Source organism: Rhynchophorus ferrugineus, unplaced genomic scaffold (genome assembly GCF_030347505.1).
Source record: "Rhynchophorus ferrugineus isolate W39M unplaced genomic scaffold, kcgeb_rfMv2 rfM8, whole genome shotgun sequence".
Classification (NCBI taxonomy): domain Eukaryota; kingdom Metazoa; phylum Arthropoda; class Insecta; order Coleoptera; family Curculionidae; genus Rhynchophorus; species Rhynchophorus ferrugineus.
Window position 1 is genome coordinate 19623154 of NW_027472587.1, and position 21107 is coordinate 19644260.

Here is a 21107-nt window from a genome sequence, read left to right on the forward strand (position 1 = left end):
AGAAAATCCCAAACACTCTCGGCGTTCTGATCTGAAACATATAAATAGATATGTCCACGTTACTAATAATGTTTTGAATATTTGATAACGGTAGAGTCGGTTTATTTTGACAATACAAACACATTACGAAAATGTGTAACATTTCAGCTAAATTTATAACGCATATGTACAGGTGTTTTTATTAAAACATGAATTAGCAAGTTTCAAATATATGTAACCCACTTAACAAGAACTGTAGTTAAGGTCATCTAAATACGAAATAAATAAAATATTTTATTGGGACTGTTAAAAATTTATAATTCAAGTAGTCTATTTATGTTATTGTTGATTATGACAGAATAATGCGATCGATACTGATATGGGATGATTTTTCTAAAAATCTAGGGATGTTCGATGTTAATGTTCTGGTGACATTCCGTTGGCAACGTAACATTGCATTGTTGGAAATTCTTTCAAAATGGCTGATCGCAGTGAGCAAGTGTGATCAGCGAAGTTTCGGAACGATGTTTTCCCATTAATCCCTACAAATTTCCGTCAAATTCACCGTTAAGAACTGCCTCAAGCTTTAAAATGAGCACGCGCGTTTCTATTTCCCATAGATTGTGCTTCGTTATCCAGCTTCAAGGTGCAATGTAGTTTTAAGTGTACATTAAGTGGCAGAAGATCGGCTCATATGTATGTTTTTCGGCAAAGTGCAAAGTTTGACCGGGCGTTCAGTGTAATAATTACCGAAGGGAGCTCGAAACCCGTAAGTAAAGCCTCAGATTTGGTCGATAAGTGGCAGAAAACACGCCTTTATCTCGGTCTGTTTGAATGCGTATCGTTCATGGCGCACATCTACTGTTTCGAAATACAACACGGATGAATTTCACTTATTTCCCAAAGCTTAGCCAACGAAAGTCGACCGTTTCGCAATAGAACATTCATTAACCTCGACAACCTTCCACCTAGGATCGTTCTTTTCGTCCAAAACTATTTATTTGCCCGCATTGCCGGCTAGAAAAACAGCTGGTTTCCAACCGGACCCGTCAAACCTTCCTTGACGGCCGTTTTTGAGCTGCTTCCTTCCTCCAAAGGTCCGCATCGATTCTTCGGAGCAAAAGGAAACGGGGTTTAGGAGAAATTTCGACGACTCGCTGCAAATCTGGGTCACGGATTTTCGTCGTTTTCGCCTCACCAAAAAAGAAAGAGATCAATGGGGAACGGAAAAAATAAAGTCCTAACCTCAAAACGAAAAACATCGGAGCGGACGTAATGTTTTTGTTTAATAAAGCGAATTGAAAACAATTCACGGGTCGCTAGCGGAGGTTACGATATTTCGACCCCATCGGTTATCGCAGTTCGTCCGATTTTTTGTTTGAAAATAATTTAAGTATGCCTTATCACGAACGGCAATTTCCATAAAATTATAAATGTTGGTGTGTGGTTTCCGAATAGTATTTGTTTTTTTTTTCGCGACGTCGAGTTTCACATAAATCGCGCTCGACGACAGATGTCACGGCTTTGACGCGACGTCAACGTCAACGAGGAATGTTGCTGGATGGTCGCAGAGATCTGAGCGAGCGTGTTTTTGGTTCGAAGGTAGCGACGACCGTCGGTCATGGACAAACCAAAGAAACGAGAGTCCCCCATGCCCAACGATAGGCCGCCTTCGGGCGGTATCAAGCCCGCGGAGCCCCCTCCTCCCGCTCTAGAGGTGTGTTTTGTCTGCGGCAACCGGGGCCACACCAGGTCCTACCCGCTGAGTTCCAAGCCCAGGCCGGACCGACCTAAGGAGCCCTATTTCCCGTTTTTGGACAGCCATGAAGTACCCAAAGGCTATCCGAAAAGTTGGAGTAAGTACAAAGGACATTCACCAGTTATTGTAATCGAGAAAATGTTATTGGCTATTTGTTTTCTTGCATCTTTCAACTTCATTTTGTTAACTGTATGAGTAACGCAAAAGTTATTTACTAGTTTAACAATCAAGAGTAGCGCATTCACCATTTTTCATAAAAAGATAATGTTCTGCGCTGTTTTAATCTACTCGATACCTAATTAAACCCGATATAACAGTGGTACGTTTCTTATTCATAGAAATCATCGATACAATCTAATATTCCTTATATATATATATTGCCTGTATATTAAAATAAAACAGAAGATATTGAACGAGCATCTTTTTTCTTCAAATTTTTCAGGTAAAAGCGATCCCCCTTCCATATATGCGGCCTGCAGCCTGTGCTACACCTTGCTGATGCAGCAGTGGAACCAACACGAATATTCCTGTACACCTCACGCCGAAAGACTCTACTGGCTAAAGAGGGTAGATAATGGGCCCTACACCGGAGCAGACATGGGACTGCAGGGAGAGTACGCTGCTCAAGTTCTAGGCCTTAACACGGAAGGTGCAGCGCCTCCGGCACCCAGAAACGCCACCAGAGAAGACCCTCATCGCATGAGGGCTTCACCAAGACCAGTTTCTGCGCCGGTAAGCTTCACGTCATATTTTTTTGTTACATTAAAACCCAAAGAATGCTATGTGATAATTAATTTTATTTTTTTTACATTGAAATTTACATTTAAATCTACAATTAAATTAATTAATTAACACCAAATGATGTTAAGCGGTTTTTATGAAAGCAGGCTATGAAATCATGAAAGAAATCACTTGAAGTATATGATGTAATCTAATCAGCCAGTAATGTCAAGCGGTTTATATCGGAGTAGGCTATAAAACGATATTTTCTCTACATTGCATTTTATATTTGCGCTGTGTAAATCTGATTACCGCAGTACATGAAAAAAAAATCAGAGTACTGTGTGTATATTATTGGGCGTAATCTAATCTCTTGTTAGCATCAAATAATTTCGATCAGGATAGCCCTTCAAAAAAATTATATATCAGTTTATATTACATAAAAAATGATAACATAACAATTTATTTTATGGATTCCACGATAAGATAAAGCTTTTTATTGGGGGTATTGTATTGACTAGTTTACTTTCTGTAAGATTATGATTCCTTTTTTGTTTTTGGAGGTTTCTTGTTGTTTTTGGCGTTGTTTTTCATGTATAATTATAGGTTTCTTTACGTGATTTTTTTTCTTTTTTTTGCATTTCAAACGGAATTTGCAGCTAGTTTTTTATTCTCAAACTCAGGATATGTATTTGGATTTTTTATTTTTTTGTGATCTATGGCCTTTGGGGAAGCATCGCGGTTGATTAGGAAGGAAGGCGTCGAAACAAAAGATCGTTTTCGTTAGAATGGTTATACGGGTTTTTTATCACTGTTATTATTGACGCTGCCAAAAAAAACTCACAAGGCAATTTCAAAATAGCCGTCGGAGTGAGCTGTGACGTCGCATGTCACACCTACTTGCCACTGGTGTATTTTTCTATGTTCGAGAGTAGTGTTTTTGCGATAAATCGCCTCGGGGGGGCCGCTGGCCGGCGGGGGGAGGCGGTCCGCTAGATTCTAGTCAGACCGGTCAATGATTGTCAAAAAGTCGTATTTTTTTCATAAACAAATTCGACGCTTAACAGTGTGACCTCCGAAGACGCGAGATAGACAGTCTGGTAGAGACCCAAAAAAACCGTCTGGGTTACAGAAACAGAGAGGTAACTGCAAATTTCGTTATATAATAGGTTAATTATTTTTGCGTAGTTTCGGCCGCGTTATTTATTATTCAATTAAGTTTCTCTTTCATTGATCAAGGTAGCCGTGGGACGTATAGTTCGCTATCTTAACGATTTACATGATCGGCGTATGGGTTCGGGGTGATCTTGACGCAACATGCGTCGCGGAATTCATAACACTCAAGGAACGTTAGATAAGTGATACTGCGTCGATGGAGGATACAAAGGAAACGGGTAGACCTCACAAGAACGAATGGTTTCGCTACTATAGCAGGTAGGTGTGACAGGTGACGTCACGGACGTGCCCGCGCACTCGAATCGTCGACCAATCTTTCTCCTGGGACCACTACGATTGCACCAATACCACCTTCGGTCGCGAAAATCCGCGATCGGTGGTACCGTTCCGTTTTTTTTCCTTTCGACATCCATGGAAATTCATTTAATTTCTCCGATCCGGTAGGCCTTGGACGCCGAGAGCCTTCACCATAGCATCATAATCTTTTTTCGCGGAGAATATGGGATTTTCGATAACCAAAATTGACAACCGGTTACTTTGATGAAGGTATTTGATTTCGTACCCTTCGAGCAATGTTTATGTAAATACCGCGATATTAATGGGAATGTTGTTTATGGTTATTTTAAGAGACAGTGTGTGGTAATTGTTCGTTCGGTGATAGTCTTTTGTTCTTGGAAATTTTATAGAGCCTTTGTTTTCAAGTTTTAGTTCTTAGGCGCCTTAGAGATTTATTTGTTTTTTTTTTCGTGAAGGAGTGTACATGTACATTTTTTAAATTCCCCTCCTTCGACGATGTGACGTCTCACGCACCGGCCGACTGATCAAAGAACGATGGCGGCGGTACCGGTACCAACACAGTAAGTGCTTTCCAAGGCCGCCCACGCAACACGATTGGCGTTATTTTTAACGGCGATAAACGAAGCTTCGCCCTGTATGTGCGTTCGCAGCGGTCCACCGTTGTGTTAATGGATTTTTGTTATCGATATAAAATCGGTGTTTGCCGAGACAATTTGAACGGTTACATAAGCTTAAAATGTGTGTTATCATTCGGATAGACGCGATAACGAGCCGTCCAAACAGAAATTTGCCGTTTTTAACGCCATATATCTGCCGGGGGGGTCTGTAAACAACGACGGATAACGATTTTTGTTTGGAGCCTTCGTCATCCGCGAAGGAAAACATTCGTTTCTGTACCGAACCGCGGGCTTATGCAAGAATTTGCGCGTTCTTTTCTTATTTGGCGCATTCGCCATATTTCGAAAAACTACGGATGGAAATGAACAGGATGAAGTATATGATTGGATAGTTGTTAGAGCACAAGCGCACTTAATGAAATAAATAACAGAAAAATCACTAGGAACCATGATATTAATATTGATATATATACAAACCCTACCAAACAATGTTGGATAACTAGTTATGGCATCTGCCATTATGTGAGCTTGGGAAATGAACCCCGTCTGGTAATTTTGTTGTTATTGTCACATCTAGAATAGATTGTAATTTTTATTTATAGTTTAATTTTAGTTGCGTTTTTCAATAGATTTTGTTCCAGTTAAACCCAAAAAATAGTGTTTTTTTACCAATTTAATTGAATTTTCACAACCATATATAAGAAATTAACAAGTAAGTGAGAACATAACCATATAATTGGCAAATAATAAACAATCAGATCTATATGATCATAATCAGTATGCGCAAAAGGAAACAATAATATACTGTGTCTTGTTCACTGTTGTCGCTTTTTTGTTGTACAGTTATGTTTTTGTCATGTTACAATTCTGCTGCCCTGAGGATTCGAAAAAAGTTGTTGGTCCCTTTTTTAGATCATTATATTAGTACACGCTTTGGTTTTTTTGTTTAAATAGTCAAAAGTCTATCTTTCAAGTAATCCTGTATCATTTTATTTGAGAATGATATCACATTTGCTTCCTCCACTATTTATACAGCTTTATCTCCGCAAACATCAACAACAGTTGCGTCCCGTCCGATGTCCGAGACTAGAGCCAAGTTGCACGTTTTCTAGGAAATCCTTTCGGATTCCTTGTACGGTAACTAGCTGACAGCGTCTAGTCACTTTGCCAGTATCCACAAATAAAAGCTGAGACGTCAACACAAATTCAAAAATATACTCATTTGGATAAATTAACATTGAAACAAAAACAAACAAGATAAAAAGTTGTTTCCAATACAAGGATCACGTGTTACTATCGCAATAAGTGGTAAAACGACATTACAGGGTGGTTATCACTAGACCACGATCGCACCAAGTATGGGAATCGTGTTTTTCTAACCTAGAAAACGCGTGTGTCGTTTAGGGTACGTGGACAGGACGCTGGTATTGCCATTAATTCCTGGATAAATGTTACGATTGCATCTGACAACATTGTCAAGAAACCCGACCACGGGCCACTGGGTCCGTCCTGTAACAAATACAATTTTACACTGTTATCAAGTTGGCCGCGGCGATAACCAAGTTTATAGTCGCGAATCGTCTGCCGGCGATCAACAATCATCATCGCAGCCGATATTCCATTGTTTTTCTCGTGCCTCCCGCGCACTGTTGCCGGGTCTTGCGCGAAATCCTCGAGTCGCGAGCCTACAGCGATGTAAGAGTTCGACCGCAGCTTCAAATCAGGTGTTAATTGTTATTGCAAAGGGATCCGGAGATATTTGCGCCGTAAGTTTTGGTTTAATATTTCGAACCGTTAGTCGAGAGAGAGTTATCGCGACGGCGAATCTGTCGACGTTTATCCGAAATCTGTGGTTCAACTGATGTTTGCTTTCGGGCTATGACTCCGCCAGAGATTTAATACAATTCAATTAAAAATAATCGCCACGAACTAGTTTTTGTCGGTTCGCGTCGTCGTACTAATTGTTACATTATAGCTCCAGTGGCGTGCGGTGGTTCCAATGGTTCCGTATTACCTTTCGCCCGTTGGCCTCGACCCCCGCCGATCATTGTTGTTTCTGTTGCAGGTCGTCAGCACCGTGGCCGAACGTGATGAGATGGTAGTGCCCGAAGGTGCTTTGGACCTAACCCATCCCCAGCATCAGGTGTCGCTTCCGGTCCAGTCCGTGTCGGTGCCGCCTGTTTTCCACAGCCAGAATTCGAACTCGTCCACGGAGACCGATATTCTCGATCTCAGGATGCCGGACAAGAATTCAGTCACCGAGGTACGAAGCGAGAACGATAAGCCGAGCGTGTTCATTTTCACCGTACTTGTCGTTCGCAGGTCTGCTACGTATGCGGAGACGAGTTCAAGAGGGGCAGCCTGGACTTCATAACATCGAAGCAATTGGCGGATGCGCCGCTGCAGCCCTTCTTCCCCAGTCTGATCGAACACCCCAGGCCTGGGGGCAGCAGACCCATCGACTCTCAGGGTCGCGTTCAAGCGTGCGTCGACTGTCAACAGCATCTGCTGAAACAGTGGCACACCTTTCAAGGCCAAGGTAAATTAACCAAAAGAAAATAACCATGTAATTCCTAGGACATAATACTGTTGGTTACTCTAGTATTTTCCGTCTTGGTCCATTCTTCTTTATTTCTTTCCAAGTTTCAAGTTGAACTGGCCCTTTTCTCTTATTAACTTAACTTCTCATGCGGTTTTTTTTATCACTTAGGAATTAGCCAAAATTAAAGCTTTATTCTCACAAATCATAAATCTTTTTGATAGAATGATTTCTAATTGCTTTTGGCCACTTACTTCATCTTCTGGAGCATCTTTTTGATGCCTGCTAACAGATTGTGCGGTCATTATGGGCCGGATCTGAACGGTACAGTTGTTGGAAAAGCAGTTCCTTCATATAAATATATATATATATATATATATATATATATATATATATATATATATATATATATATATATATATATGACATGAACAGTTTCACATCAAAAGTAAATACAATTTGACCGATTACCACAGAGGAAGAGACGAGAAGGACAGAGGGCCATACGACCATGAAAACCAACCTAACCGCAGCGTCTGATATTTTCGTACGCGCAATATCTAATGGTGGCGACCATTGCTCTAAATTCTCGATCATCGATATCATCGTCTGGGTCAGTCGAACTCGCCATTTCTGGACCCGGCCTCCCCGCTAGTCATGTTCAACGATCGAGTGCTCAAAAGGTTATCGCGGTTGACTGTCTCAGCCGGATATATCTGGTTACGTTATCAGTGCGTCGAACAAACAAAAAGTTTAAGCTAGAGCACACACACGATTTCGTGAATTCTTTGAAGTGGCCACCATCGTATCTGTTACGGGGTGAGCTCCGAAAGTATCAATATAATCCGTAAACACAGTGAACTGTATTGACTATTTAAGAAATAGGTGCCGCAGCAATAAACAGAATAAATCATTACATGTAATTAATTATGGATTGCCTATGATAAATTCAGTAAAAATCTAGAAGGTTGGTGTCAAAACAATATTCTAAAGATAAATTCGCATGTTATTGTCATTTTGGTGGATTAAACTGACTTAAACAACTAAATACTGACTAAGTGACATGTCTTTATTAATTGGTTTAACACTGATTAGCAACGTCAATTAGATTAGCAAGACGTCATTAGCAATTTTTTTTTTCGATTTTCACGATTTTATGACTGTATTAATGTTGTTGATTTGAATGACGAATCTGACAAGCGTGTTATATTTAGTATGGGTTCTATTGGTACCATGAGGTCACTGTGATCACCGAAGCAGTTCCTTCAGTTCTGGTCAGATGATTCCAATTTGTCTGTCCTTATGGACAGTAGTGGTGTCAACAACACTGTATCTCTTGCGGAATAATAAGAAAAATATATAAAACTAGACTATAAGCGGCGTTCTTAATAATTGTAGATAAGGGAACTTTTCTGCCACACCCTGTAGACCTTTGTTTGCCGTGGCTGCCTGCGAATACCGGCGAAAGTGCGCTTGGGAAGCAGTCCGAACTAGTTAATAATTATCTCCTTATCAATAAAATTCACCTCAAACAGCGGCTTGGTGGTTTTTTTCCGAATTTCAATTGTTTTCGCGATCCCAATCAGGAGCGCGTCGTTCTTTTCGCGGTCGTGTGACGTCAGCATTTAGGTGACGTAGCCGCGTCATTGACATTGACATTGTCGGAACGGATCGACGGTGACTGACAGAAGTCACGCGACCTATCGTCGCCGCAGAACCGAACCGAACCGAATCTCTGAGGATAAGTCTTATTTTTCAGGAGTACCCCACACCGACCGGAAGTACACCCTGAGGAAGCGGCAGAGTGCCGCCCTGGACACCACCACCTTCATCTGCTATACGTGCGCTTTGGAATACCCATCATCCAGCATCAGGTTGCTGTACTGTTGTCCGAACGCCGAGAAAGTAAGCCGAAATAGCGCTTCCTAACGACGGGACCATTAACCGCCGGTCTTATTTCCTTCCAGGAACCCTACTTCCCCTTCATACAGTCCCTGAAGGCGCCACCGGGGGCTAGTTTCGTGTCCCCCCAAGGTATGGTACAGGTGTGCTCCACCTGTTACAAGAGCATACCCCAGAAACATCAGGTAGGCCCGTCTATGTCCGACGCGGGAATATTTATCTTTCTCCAACTCCTTTCACAGGTGTTCGGCGGCGATCCTTCGGCGCAATCTCAAACCCCAACTAACAACCACGTTAGCGTTACCGAGGTCCAGTACCTCAACAACACATCTTCGCGCCCCAGCACCGTGAAAAGTCCGGCAAACTCTGCCGGTTCGGACATCAGATACAAGCCGTACGACATCAACCAAGCCAACATAGTCAACAGCAAGAAGAAGCAAGCCTTGTCGGATCACAGAAATTCTAAGGTAAGCGGCCGAACGAAAAACGAATCCAGTTGGCTTGTCAAAGACGTAGCAGGAGCTCGAATCGGGAACGTTTCACTTACGAATTGACAAAGCAAATAAGATAATGAATCAGGCATATTTTTAATACACTTTAAATATTTTTATGTGATTTTATTTTAAATATACGGAGCAGTGTTTTTATATGGGCACTTGGTATTGTTGATCTACAAAAATATCTTAAAAACAATTTAAATATCAATTTTACTGTGCTATAAATTATATCAACTAATTTTCATGGAATATAACATAATGTTAGGACGAGGAGTTCCATGTTATCAGTGTCGTGTATTCGTGGTAATTCAACGATATGAAGTTAACGGTGATCTATATTGTGAATGAGTGACGGTAAATACAGGAGTGACAAATCATCGTTAGTGTTTTGTTTATTGTTTATTTTGTTATCAACAAAAAAACTGTCATTTATAGATAAGAAAAGTTTACACGCGTTAAGATTATGTGGTGGAATTGCTGGGAGTAGCTGAAACAACAGTAGGGACGTGAATAAGAAACTTTCTGTGAGTTATGATGGCTTATAATGAAAAGTGTCTCTTCATCGACCGAAATAAATCAACGGTTGGTGCCTTCACCGTCATCACAGTTAAAATAGAATACCCAGTCACAAGCTCACGTCTGCAATTTGTAATAGATAAAGAGTAAGTGCCACAGGCTGCTAAATGCGAATGAAGCCATCACTGTTGAGGTTTGCTGATCAGTCAAAGATTTGAATGAAGAATTGTTGCCTAAGGAAGGCTGATAACACTGAATAACACATCCAAATGGGAACTACATTTTCTTCTGTAAATGCTTCTGTAAATGCTTCTTGTAAAAGTAAATACTGGACCTAATATGTGAGTGTGATTAGAGGGTTTGAAAAGCAAAGAAAACCTTCCACTCCTTTGTGAACGTAAAAATAAATAAATACGCACGACACTGTTCCAGACTGACAATCTGTGTTCTTAATTTAGTAAAAATAAATAAAGTTCGACGGTATCGCCTCATTCCAAACAATAACAATCCATGTCTGCAAGTTACGAAATGCTCTGACCTCTCTCTGACACCCAGATACATCACTCGCTTTTTTCCAAAGATAATCTACTCCGCTTGTGTGCGTGTATTTCTATTGGCAAAACATACTTTTTTACATAGTCGGTCCCCGTCCAGTGCCAATCAGTCGGATCAATGACAAAATATCAGCGAGCGTCCCCAAAGGTAATCCAATTTGATTTGTCTCAGATAGTAAAAGTGCACGTCGTCTTGGAGGCTTTGTTTTCCGTTTTTGAGAGAGATCGGGGGTACGGATTCGACGAAAATATGTTTATGTCGAAAGCGCTGCGCGTTTTATGAGTAAGACGAGGCGGGTCAACGTGTCAACAAATATAACACTTAAATTGGAATAATAGAGCAGCTTCGACAGACCCACTTTTCGTAATTCGCACATCAGTTGTCGATAATTTGAATCACGGGTATCTCGCGTTTTCATGTTCAATTCTAATCGGCCTCTCGTCAATTCCTTTCACCGACTACAGGTAATTTTATAATAATCACCCATATCATTATAAACAACATATCGTTTATTTTATTCCCATTGCAAATCCGTAGTTGGCGGTGTATACCATATATGGCTCGTTCCTCGTTTATTTGTATTGATGGCAATATTATTAGTAAACAATAACAACACTCACGTCAAACCAGGCCCGCTACCTATTAGTTCGCGAGGATACTATTAATTAACGAGTTGGTGCCATCTGTCGATTTTCAACAACACTATTGTGAATATTTACTGTAGATAACTGCAATGTCAACTGACTGGTTTTGTTGTGGTTTCGCATATTGTGATGTTTTTAATTTCGCTACTGTTGTCATAATAATTTAAGAGCATCATTGTTGTTTTTTTTTCAACGAGGCAACTTTAATTTTCAACACTGAGTGTATTGGTTTATCAAAGTATTAGCATAATTTTCATTGTTTTCGCGGTTATATCTTTATATGAAATCGTGTAAATGTCAACATATGTCTGGATGTATCACCGACAAACATATATAGTTTTATTTTGTTTTCCCCTTATATAAAAAAATGATGCGGCGCATGATCCGATTATATTTGGCGTGAAAAGGCAATCCGCATGCATTTGTATTTTTGGTCGTGCTCCTAGTTTTTTGTAAATTACCTTAAAAGTGGTAAAACGTCATTATTATTTATATACGCGAGAAAATATGTGTAATCGGTGTTTTGACGTACAGGTGGACTATATTGAGTAAGTTCTAGTACAAATTTGAATGTTTTCCCTCCAGGCCGCTTTAGCTACACGGACCACCTCACCGCTGGTGGACCTAAATGGACATCCCAATTCGCAAAGTTACCGTTGTTACATCTGCGCAGTCCTCTATCCGTTAGAACAGATGGAGTGGATAAGTACCTCTTCGGAAGGCATGAACTCTCACGCCATGCACTTTCCCTGTCTGTCAAAGGTCAGATCACGCAGCCCAACGAACGAGTTTCGTTGTTATCATTTGTGTTTTGTCGTGTAGATCGGCAGGACGCTGGAGAACAGCTGCATGGATTCGCACGGAAGAGTGTTGAGCTGTACGAGGTGCGTGAATCACTTGGCGCAACAGTGGGAGACCTTCGAAGCCGACAGGGTTCCCCTGGAGCGACGAAGGTAAGTGTGGCGAATCGAGGGGGCCCGAGCCACAAAACAGTAAACATTTTGAGTAAATATTTGGAAAATAAAGGAAAAAGTGCCATATAATTTTGCAATTTTTATATATTACGTCGTTGAGATCATTTTAAATGAGAATTTATAAAATTTTCTATTACTTATGATATTATATATATTAGAATTTAATAAGTTCCTTTTCATTGGTCTTGAATGAACAATTTTATATTTCTATAATACAATTTCATATAAAAATAAATCCTTAAATACAATGTATGTTATGACCAAGACCACATATTTTTTAATATTTTCTTTGATGTATATTTATTATAAGTATATAATTCGACATTATCCATAGAAGCTGAATTATATTTAGACATAGCAATGAAGAATGTGGTATCCCTTACAATTGTATTAATTTTTCCTAAATACAATAACTTGTTTGGAATACTCGACACTATTTAGTGTATTAAAAACACAAGTATTAGCTGGTATAAAACGTTAAGTAAAGCATGTTCTTATATTAAGTTGTACATACATTTGGTATCAAATAAAGTCAAGAAATTGCTACATTCACATTAGGTTACACACAATGTACAGAAATACAGAGAGTTTCTCAAACATGCCTGTAATTAGAAACATGTGTTACTTCAGTTCAATTTGAAAACCCTTAAAAACATTTTTACTCGCAGGTACGACATACCATTGCCGGAGTCACCATTGATGAACGGCGATCGAGGTATTCCCACCCCTCCCAGCACCAACAGCGAGCGAACGGTGTGCAGCAACACTACTACGGGCGGCAGCAGCATTTATTGTTTCCTGTGCGGCCTTCATTCGGAATTCACGCTGGCCAGGGTGGTCTATAGCAAGCCGCAGGGTAAAGCCGTAGGAGAGGGGCTGTCGTTTGTGACTGAGAGTGTTTTTATGTTTGTTTAGGGAGGAACGCTCCGTATTTCCCCGCATTGCTGCGGCATAAGAGCCCACCAAACGCCGAGCAACTCAGAGAGGACGGCAGTGCTCTCGTCTGTACGTTTTGTTACCATAGTTTAGTGCATCAATGGCGGAGGTACGAGTCGCAAGGAAGCCACGCCCCACCAGCAGACCGAAGGGAGTACAACACGCACGATTACTGCTGTTACGTGTGCGGCGTGACCACGTATCGAAAGAGGGTCAGGGCCCTTCTCATCAAGGACTTCCCCTTCCTCCGCTTCCACCCGCAGCCGGAGAACTCGCTCCTGCTGGAGAACGGCGACTACTCCGTCGTCTGTCTGGACTGCTACGAGACCCTGAGGACACAGTCGCTCGAGTACGAGCGGTACGGCCTGCCTCTGGACAAGCGCCAGTACAACTGGATCACGCAGCCCCCGCCGCCAGAGGACAGTCCGGAGGCGGGCATTGCACGCCTGCCCAGCGGGCAGAGGAGCGACAAAGTGGTAAGTTGGATCTGATGGCGCGTTCGTAGACGTCAGACGCTTTCAAGCCTTCCGTCTCTCCGCAGGCTCCACCCACGTTCCTAGCCAAACCAACCAGAAAAAATCATTCCCCTAAGATTATGGAGAGAAGAACTTTATCAAAGACTGAACAGAACTCAGGTAAGGTTGTCCTCGTCTCTGATTTTGATCTTTGTCTTTACGGTTCTCGTAGTTGTCCATCTTGGTTCATTCAACTAATTCACGAAATACAACTTTATTCATTTTCATGTTAGTTATTAATCGTTATTGGTGTTTAATAAGTATCACAATATATTAGGCCTATAAATTATGTTTAAAGGAGCTTTATTGTGAAAAATCGGTACAATGTATTTTATCGAAAGTACTGACCACCAATAGCAGATTCCCTCTTGAAAGAACGATATACCTTTTGAGACTATTCAGGAATCTACTAATTTTTTGGTATCTTTGTAAGAAGTGAAGCGCTGCTCAGAAAAAGTAAAGTAAGTTTTTACCGGTTTTTGGAACATTTAGTTCAAACACGACAATTGCCGTGTCTTTGCTCGTATTCCAGCGGTTTTTCGTGCAGTGCTTGGATTAAACACATCATTTGTAGTCTATAGCGATTCCCACTGAGTCCTTCAGCATCGAGTAATGCCTTAAGATTATCGTTTTCAATTTTTTCTGACTATCCAGAATGCTCTTTGTCTTCGGTATCAAAATCATCACTTAAAACTTCCCGCAAACGCTATTTACTCGCTACAAATTCAAACAGTTTCAACGTACTGAAACATACTTTTGTTCACACTTCGATGAAATGATACTGAAAAGTCAAGCCTATCCGTGAGGCTTTTACATGAAGTTGTTTATAAATGTACCCTATCGGATTTAATACACAGTAACACCATCAATTGTGAATCCTTTAAAATCAATTTATAGGCCAGATAATTTCACAGGTAGTGAATTATAAATGAAATACTCCATAATAAAAAAAACACAATATCCATGAAAATTGAAGGGGAATTATTTTACACGTACTAAGTACTTTTAAAATCGAATTATAACGATTGCTATATTTTATGAGATATCAATTCTGCTTGTGAATTTTTTTTCGTGCTACACTATATTTATAAAACCGACCCCTTCACCAGAAAATCAAGAAAAAAGTAATCGGACCTGTCTGCCTCGTATCAATAACCAATTCTCTCGGTTTAAATCGTCGGTTACAGGCGTGAGTCGTCGTGGGGGCGGGGGAGAGAGATCGCGAGGGGTCGTCGGCGTCGTGTGAAGAATGGCGAGATGAGGAGGCCGGCCAAAAAGTAGATAAATAAAGACGTTTATCTGTGCAAGAGGGTGCCGGCGCTACCGCGACAAAGATAAAGGGGGATTTATTGGAGTAGACAGGGTCGTATTGGGTCGTGTGTCATGTTTTGTGGTACCTAAGACTTTAAATATTTTCTCTACATTGTTATTTCACTGTTTATTGGGATTTTCTAAAAAAATTCAAACATTATTGTAGATTATGAAAAGTACTTCTTGATTTTTTGTGGCTCCTCCACCTTTTAGTTTTGTTGTCTATAGTTTTATTACAGTTTGGGTTGAGGTATTCCTTGAATTAATACGGTTTGTTCACTGATAAGACACCAATTAGAAGCAAGAGAACAAATTCGAATTGGAGCCTTATTCTTTTGAACTGTTTGATATTTTGTGGCTCCTCCACATTTTCGTTTTTTTTTTCTATAGTGTTATATTATCTGTTGAGATATTCTAAAAATTTGAACCATAAAGGGAGATTGGCAAATGCACGATGAATTGGATACAGTTTGCTCAGTGGTCTGGCACCAATCCGAAGCGAGAAAATAAATAAAAATGGGAGCCTTGTTCTTCTGAACTACTTTCATTTTGTTGCTCCATTGCCTTTTAATTTTTTTCTCTATATTATTACGATACTCAAAGCCATTAATTTTTTCTCCCAATATTTTTTAATTCTAGCGGTTTATTTCGATCAAATGCTTCTCAAATTTGAACGAACGCAATATTCCGTTTGCACGATTCGCAACTCATATTATTTTAAAAATACGGTACATTTTCATGAAATCTTTGTATCCTGATAATTAAAATTTATCTCGAACTGTGGCCGTTTAAATCCGGATACCGGCTGGTCCGGTCCTGTCCCACCGGCTTCTCCCTGACGACCGCAAACCCTACGCCATTCGCTTTCTCCCCGGCAGTGCGTCCTCAGCCGTCAATAAGCCCGGCCGAACCCCGCCGTAGCGCCCCCTCGCCCGTCCCGAACTATCCCCCGGTCGCGGTCGTCGCTTGTTTTGTCGCCAGCATAAACAGTCGCGTATCGCCGCGCGCCCCGCGTTATGAATTTTTCAACGCCTACGCGATAATGATTTTCCCCCGCGTATCGTAGCCGCCCGAGGGTGTCTGCCTCGTCGTTGGGTCGCCTCCGCGATGGATTTCAAGGTGGACTGCCGCGTCCCGTCGTCGTACCCGCGTTTGCCGGACAATCCTGAAGGTATACACGCACACACACGGGTCCAGAAAGGGTGTTGTATCGGTTTTTGTTGTTTTTGTGTTGACGGAGCCGGATGGTCATTCGTCGGGAGGGGTTAAGTCAGATTTTATGCAAATGGGGGTTGGGATTTAAAGGGCGGCACCCCGGGAGGGTTAAGGGTGTTAAAGTAGGGATCGGTGGCCGGAGGTCACCGTTCACTATTGTTCTTGTCGATAGTAAGAGAAAAGGTGGAAATAATGTAAAGATAATAAAAAGAAAATATTTCTGTTGCTTATTATGTGTTCAACTGGCGTTATATATAGTCAGTCATTGAGTGATTGTGGTGTATGGGGTATACGAAAAAGGTTGTTAAGTTTCCCTTATTAGATTGTATCAATTACAAATAACACATATCGCAACCATACTAGCGAAGCATCGAAATTGGTGAAGTGGTTGGAAAATTGTTTGCCTTTGATAATGATAAAGGGGGACCCTGTGCAGGCTTGGGTATAAATGTGTATTATGCTCGGTGAGGGTACAAGTTAATTAAAAGTACAGTAAGATAAGCACATATAGAACTAGGCATTGTCCAATAAACCGTTTTGAATCATTTATGAAAAGCTGAAGGGTCCAATAAAAACATAATAATGAATTAAGACGATTTTAAAAGAACCCAGCAGAAACCACTCGAGTCAAGTTGTCTCTCAACGATGGCATCACGTCTTTGCTCAAAAATACAGCGAAACATTATCGATAATAGTGGAACTTTAATTTGATTTACTTTAAATAAATTCGTTTTGACTCTATAACGAAACCGCTTTAATTTACTACTAGTGCTATTGCTAAAATATAATTCAATTCCGAAAAGTATTATTTTATCTTACGACTAGTACGCCCCTGCTTTTTTGAGGATATCCTTATATCTAGTCCTACTTTAAATTCAATCGATTCAAATATTTATTCGTTCGATTCGCTTAGTTGTTGGCGTAGAAACTATTTAAAATATGCCTAGGAGAACTCGTTGGTCCTTAAATATACTTCACTGCACTACAAGAGGTATCGTAGGAAATCTACACCAGGATCTTCAGATATCGACTTTTCCAAGTAGGAAATCAAGAGAATCCTAAAAGAGACGCGAGGATAGTCTCCACTCTCGCGTTAATACCAAAGCATTGTAACTCCAGGATAACAATCGAGCAAGACACAGACTCAGAAGAATTCAACCACTTGATATTGAGCTTTTTTTAATCACCTATTACGTGCTTAGTACAATATTAAATTATAAAATTAATTTATTACTATTGTTTTTTTGTACTTGCATCAATATACAAGTACGTATGTAGATACCTAGTTCTTAAATTGTAAAAACAAATTGTATGTAATGTTGCATATATTAACCGCCACATATTACCTTTCAGGCGTATCAAACAGCCCCAGCAAACTACCTCCCGCCATATCGGCACCGACCAGCCTGGGCAGCGTGTCGTTGTCCAATGTCCAGCCCGTTTCAAACGCAAAGTCACGTCCCGCCGCCGCCGGCCATTCGGTGCCCGGTCCGGGCGTGGCTAGCAGCCAATACAATCACTCGTTCGCCGCGGCGCTGCGTAACCTCGCCCAGCAGAATGTGCCGGGGGCGGAGCCTTCGGGCGACCCGCCCACCGCGCATCGAACGAGAGAATCAGGTGAGTTTCTCCCCGCGTTCCCGTCTCGGACCCTCTCTCACCGATTTCTTCGTGCCCAGCATCAGTGCCAATACCGGAAAAGACCAAAACCGCATCCGAAGTTCCCATATACCCGTCTAGTCGGTCCGCTATCGATACGCGGCTGAGTTCGAATCCAACGGACCGCTATCCCAATGCGGCCATGGCCGACCTGAGCAGGAGCGGTTTCCAGCCGTACAGGCCCGAAGATCACAGGATACCGCCTGTCGCCGTCGGACTGGATATGGCAGCGGGTTACCCGCCCTACAGCCCCTACCCGATCCCGTTGATGGAAGAGCAGCTGTACTACGAGAGGATGTTGAGGCCGCCGTGGCCTTCGCTGAGCCATCCATATCTGCATTATATGCTCCCCGGTACACCCATGCCGCTCTATATGCACGAAAGGTGGGTATCGCAACCATAGAACGTTAACTTAATACATATAATATCGGAATTGTTTTGCGTGGTCATAGCAGGAAGGCGTTGAGAACGCCATTTCGCTGCATACTTATTTCGTTAGTTTAAAATGCCATTACAGACACCTATAAATAAAATATTTTATTAGGAAGACATTTCGTTGGTTGAATATTTCATACGCATCACGTGACTAACCTCTGACATCACATTCTACTGTCCAATTAAAGTTAAAATAGAACCCAAATGTAAATTCTCAAAAAAAATCAAAGATTTAAATTTACATAAATACAAATATAGAATATTAAAAAATACAATATAAGTATATATAATGCATATAAGTCAAAATAATGAAATATAGATATATAAATAAAAAATAATTAAGTATAAACACGTTGATAAAAAAGATTTAAATCCTTTTTTTCCTTTTTTCGTATTTCTTTAGTGCTATCAATTTAAATACGATGTATATTAATATGTTACTTATTCAGCATAAAAATATATCGAGGCAAGTTATTAATTATTTTTATAATGTTATTGTGAAATACATCATACATCATCATGATATACATCAGAATGCAAAAACAATACCAAAAAGTAATACTTTAAAGAACAGCAACAAAAGTTAAAATGTATGATACGTATCAAAAGTACTGCTGTGCTCTTATTATGGTAAAATCGAGGAGTTAAAGAGACAGCTTAAGGTTCTATTAACAATATAATAAAACAATCATGAGATACTATCTGGTCTATAAACTCAGACAGGGGCAGTTCAGCCAAACCAAACAAAAAAATGGTCTCAGTGTTTACATTGATGAGACCACGCGAAACAATTCTCCGGATTCGCCTATTAAGTTAATCCTCTACATTACTGTACGATGCAACAATAACATTCACAAGTTCCAGATTGAAGCTGGAGGAGGAGCAACGGCAGAGATACGCCGCCGTGGCGGCGGCGAGATCCAAGGACGCCGAACTGGAGAGGGAGATTCTCGAGCGGGAACGGGAGAAAGAGCGCCTCGCTCGAGAAAAGGCCGCGGAAGCCGTCCGGAGGGTATCGCCTCACGCCGCCGGCCCGACCTCGCACCTCCTGGGTCTCCCGGTGATGCATCCCTCGGCCGCCGGCATGTTACCTCCCACCGGACCCTTAGGATTAGGCCCGCCTCCGGCGCGACACTCCCCCCTGAGTGCTCCCTCCAGTTACCTACCCGCTCCCCCACAGGCCTACCCCCAAGTGCCGAGGTAAATCACCACCACAATATAGAATAGTCCTTCCAATAAACAGTCGCAATTTTGTCATGTCGAAATTTTAGTTTGATTTGACTCTGACATAACAAAATGCTGATGATGTTCCCTGAAATAATTGTATTGAATTATTTTTATATCGAAAAAAACTACTCACTGTTTTTATACATTTCATATATTTGATCTTTGTCACCCGCTCTCGGTGGTTACATTAATATTGAGTGCAGCTGCAACACGTTAAGCGCATTTCCAATAAAACAGCAACAAATTAATAGTATACCTCTCTCTCTCTCTCTCTAATACTTACCTCTCTAACGTATTCTATTGGCAAAAGAGGCCCCCGTTATCTCGTTCTTGTTCGAAATAACTGATTAGAGACTCAATCAGTCTCGGACTCTGAATATTTAATGCTTTTGGCGTCTTCAATCAGTAATCACAAACACTAAACACAAGTTGGATATATCTCCAAACCTGCGCTAAAACGTTTGCCTTTGCCTCTAATTTTTGTCAATGACAGGCATATTATAACAATGTCCACCAGTACCAACACAAATCGAATTTTATAGACTTTGATGATCTCGATGTATCATACAGTAATCTGTCTCTTTTTAATTAAAATAATACTAATTACGAACGTTAAAATAATTAAATTTTACGTTTTTACGAGCTGAATTCAGCAGTACATTCAACGTCATCTATGATGTACATTGGCTATTTTATTGACTATATAGTCCTTCCAATTAAATAGCAAATGCAGGTTATCAAAAAGAAAGAAGAAATTAAACTATAGTTAATTTAATTTCTCCTATCCTATAGACCAATTTAGTTACATGTTCGGACGCATCAGACTTCAGTCTCTTTTTAACTAGAGCAATGCTAATTAGTACAATGAGAAAGTTGATGACGTGAATTGGCTGTTTTATTAGAAGGACTATCGGGGGCGGTGCTTCAGTGATTGAGCGTTTTTCCAGGTCGTCGCCGTCGCTCCAGCGTCACTCGCCGCACGTGTCGTACGCGTCGCTCAACCTTTCAGGCCCCCCACGCCAGTCGCCCACCGTCATACAGCCGTCGGGTCCGATGATCCAGGCATCGGGCGCGCCCCAGCCGCCTCCCGCTCACACCTCCCAGCCGCCCACGCCGAAACCCACGCCCCCTCCCCCGGCCAAGGAGGCGGGGCCGGAAGCGACGGCCGAGAGGACAGTCGCGGCGGCGCCCCCCGCAGGTGAGGCGAGCAACGGGGATTGTGCCTGACCTCCGATTTCGCTTGCCGTTTGCCAATCATCATCCAACACCCATCCAGCTGAACCTTTGTGTTTCGGTAATTAAATGTGTTGTGGGCCTTGAGACAATCGTAATGTGAGCGCGGTGCTTGTAGTGGATGTGTGACGTATGCGTTTGTTCTCTTCTTATTAGTGTGGTTGTACGTGCGTGGTTGCTTGATTTGATCAGTTCTGCTGATGTTGATTTTGTGGGTTTTTGTTGTTGATAAATAACACCGATTGTGAGGGACGTTGAGAGTGACTCGCTTCGATTACTACCATAAAATAAAGACATATAGTAATAGAGAGAAAACTCCATGGTGGTTTCTAGTGAAAAGTTCCGCTACGTCCAATATCTAGATGGGGTTATAATCGCCCATTCAAACAATTTGATTGATCAGT

General features: G+C 41.3%; 1 protein-coding gene across 12 annotated transcripts in view; it reads left to right on the forward strand.

Annotated features, from left to right (window-relative positions):
* Window positions 1-426: 426 nt before the first annotated feature.
* The window catches only part of LOC143201598 (MAP7 domain-containing protein plexus), a 28119-nt gene continuing 7438 nt past the window's right edge, over window positions 427-21107 (forward strand). Inside the window, exons 1-17 of one of the 12 annotated variants that reach the window (XM_076412750.1) lie at window positions 427-748; window positions 1582-1835; window positions 2181-2470; window positions 6614-6811; window positions 6871-7087; window positions 8847-8992; window positions 9055-9174; window positions 9232-9456; window positions 11787-11963; window positions 12024-12154; window positions 12844-13031; window positions 13091-13587; window positions 13635-13746; window positions 17506-17769; window positions 17829-18192; window positions 19102-19443; window positions 20418-20668. In XM_076412750.1, coding sequence (XP_076268865.1) covers window positions 1601-1835; window positions 2181-2470; window positions 6614-6811; window positions 6871-7087; window positions 8847-8992; window positions 9055-9174; window positions 9232-9456; window positions 11787-11963; window positions 12024-12154; window positions 12844-13031; window positions 13091-13587; window positions 13635-13746; window positions 17506-17769; window positions 17829-18192; window positions 19102-19443; window positions 20418-20668 — 3757 coding nt within the window. In that variant the 5' untranslated portion in view covers window positions 427-748; window positions 1582-1600. The other 11 variants (XM_076412753.1, XM_076412754.1, XM_076412755.1 and 8 more) reach the window with 11 other exon arrangements.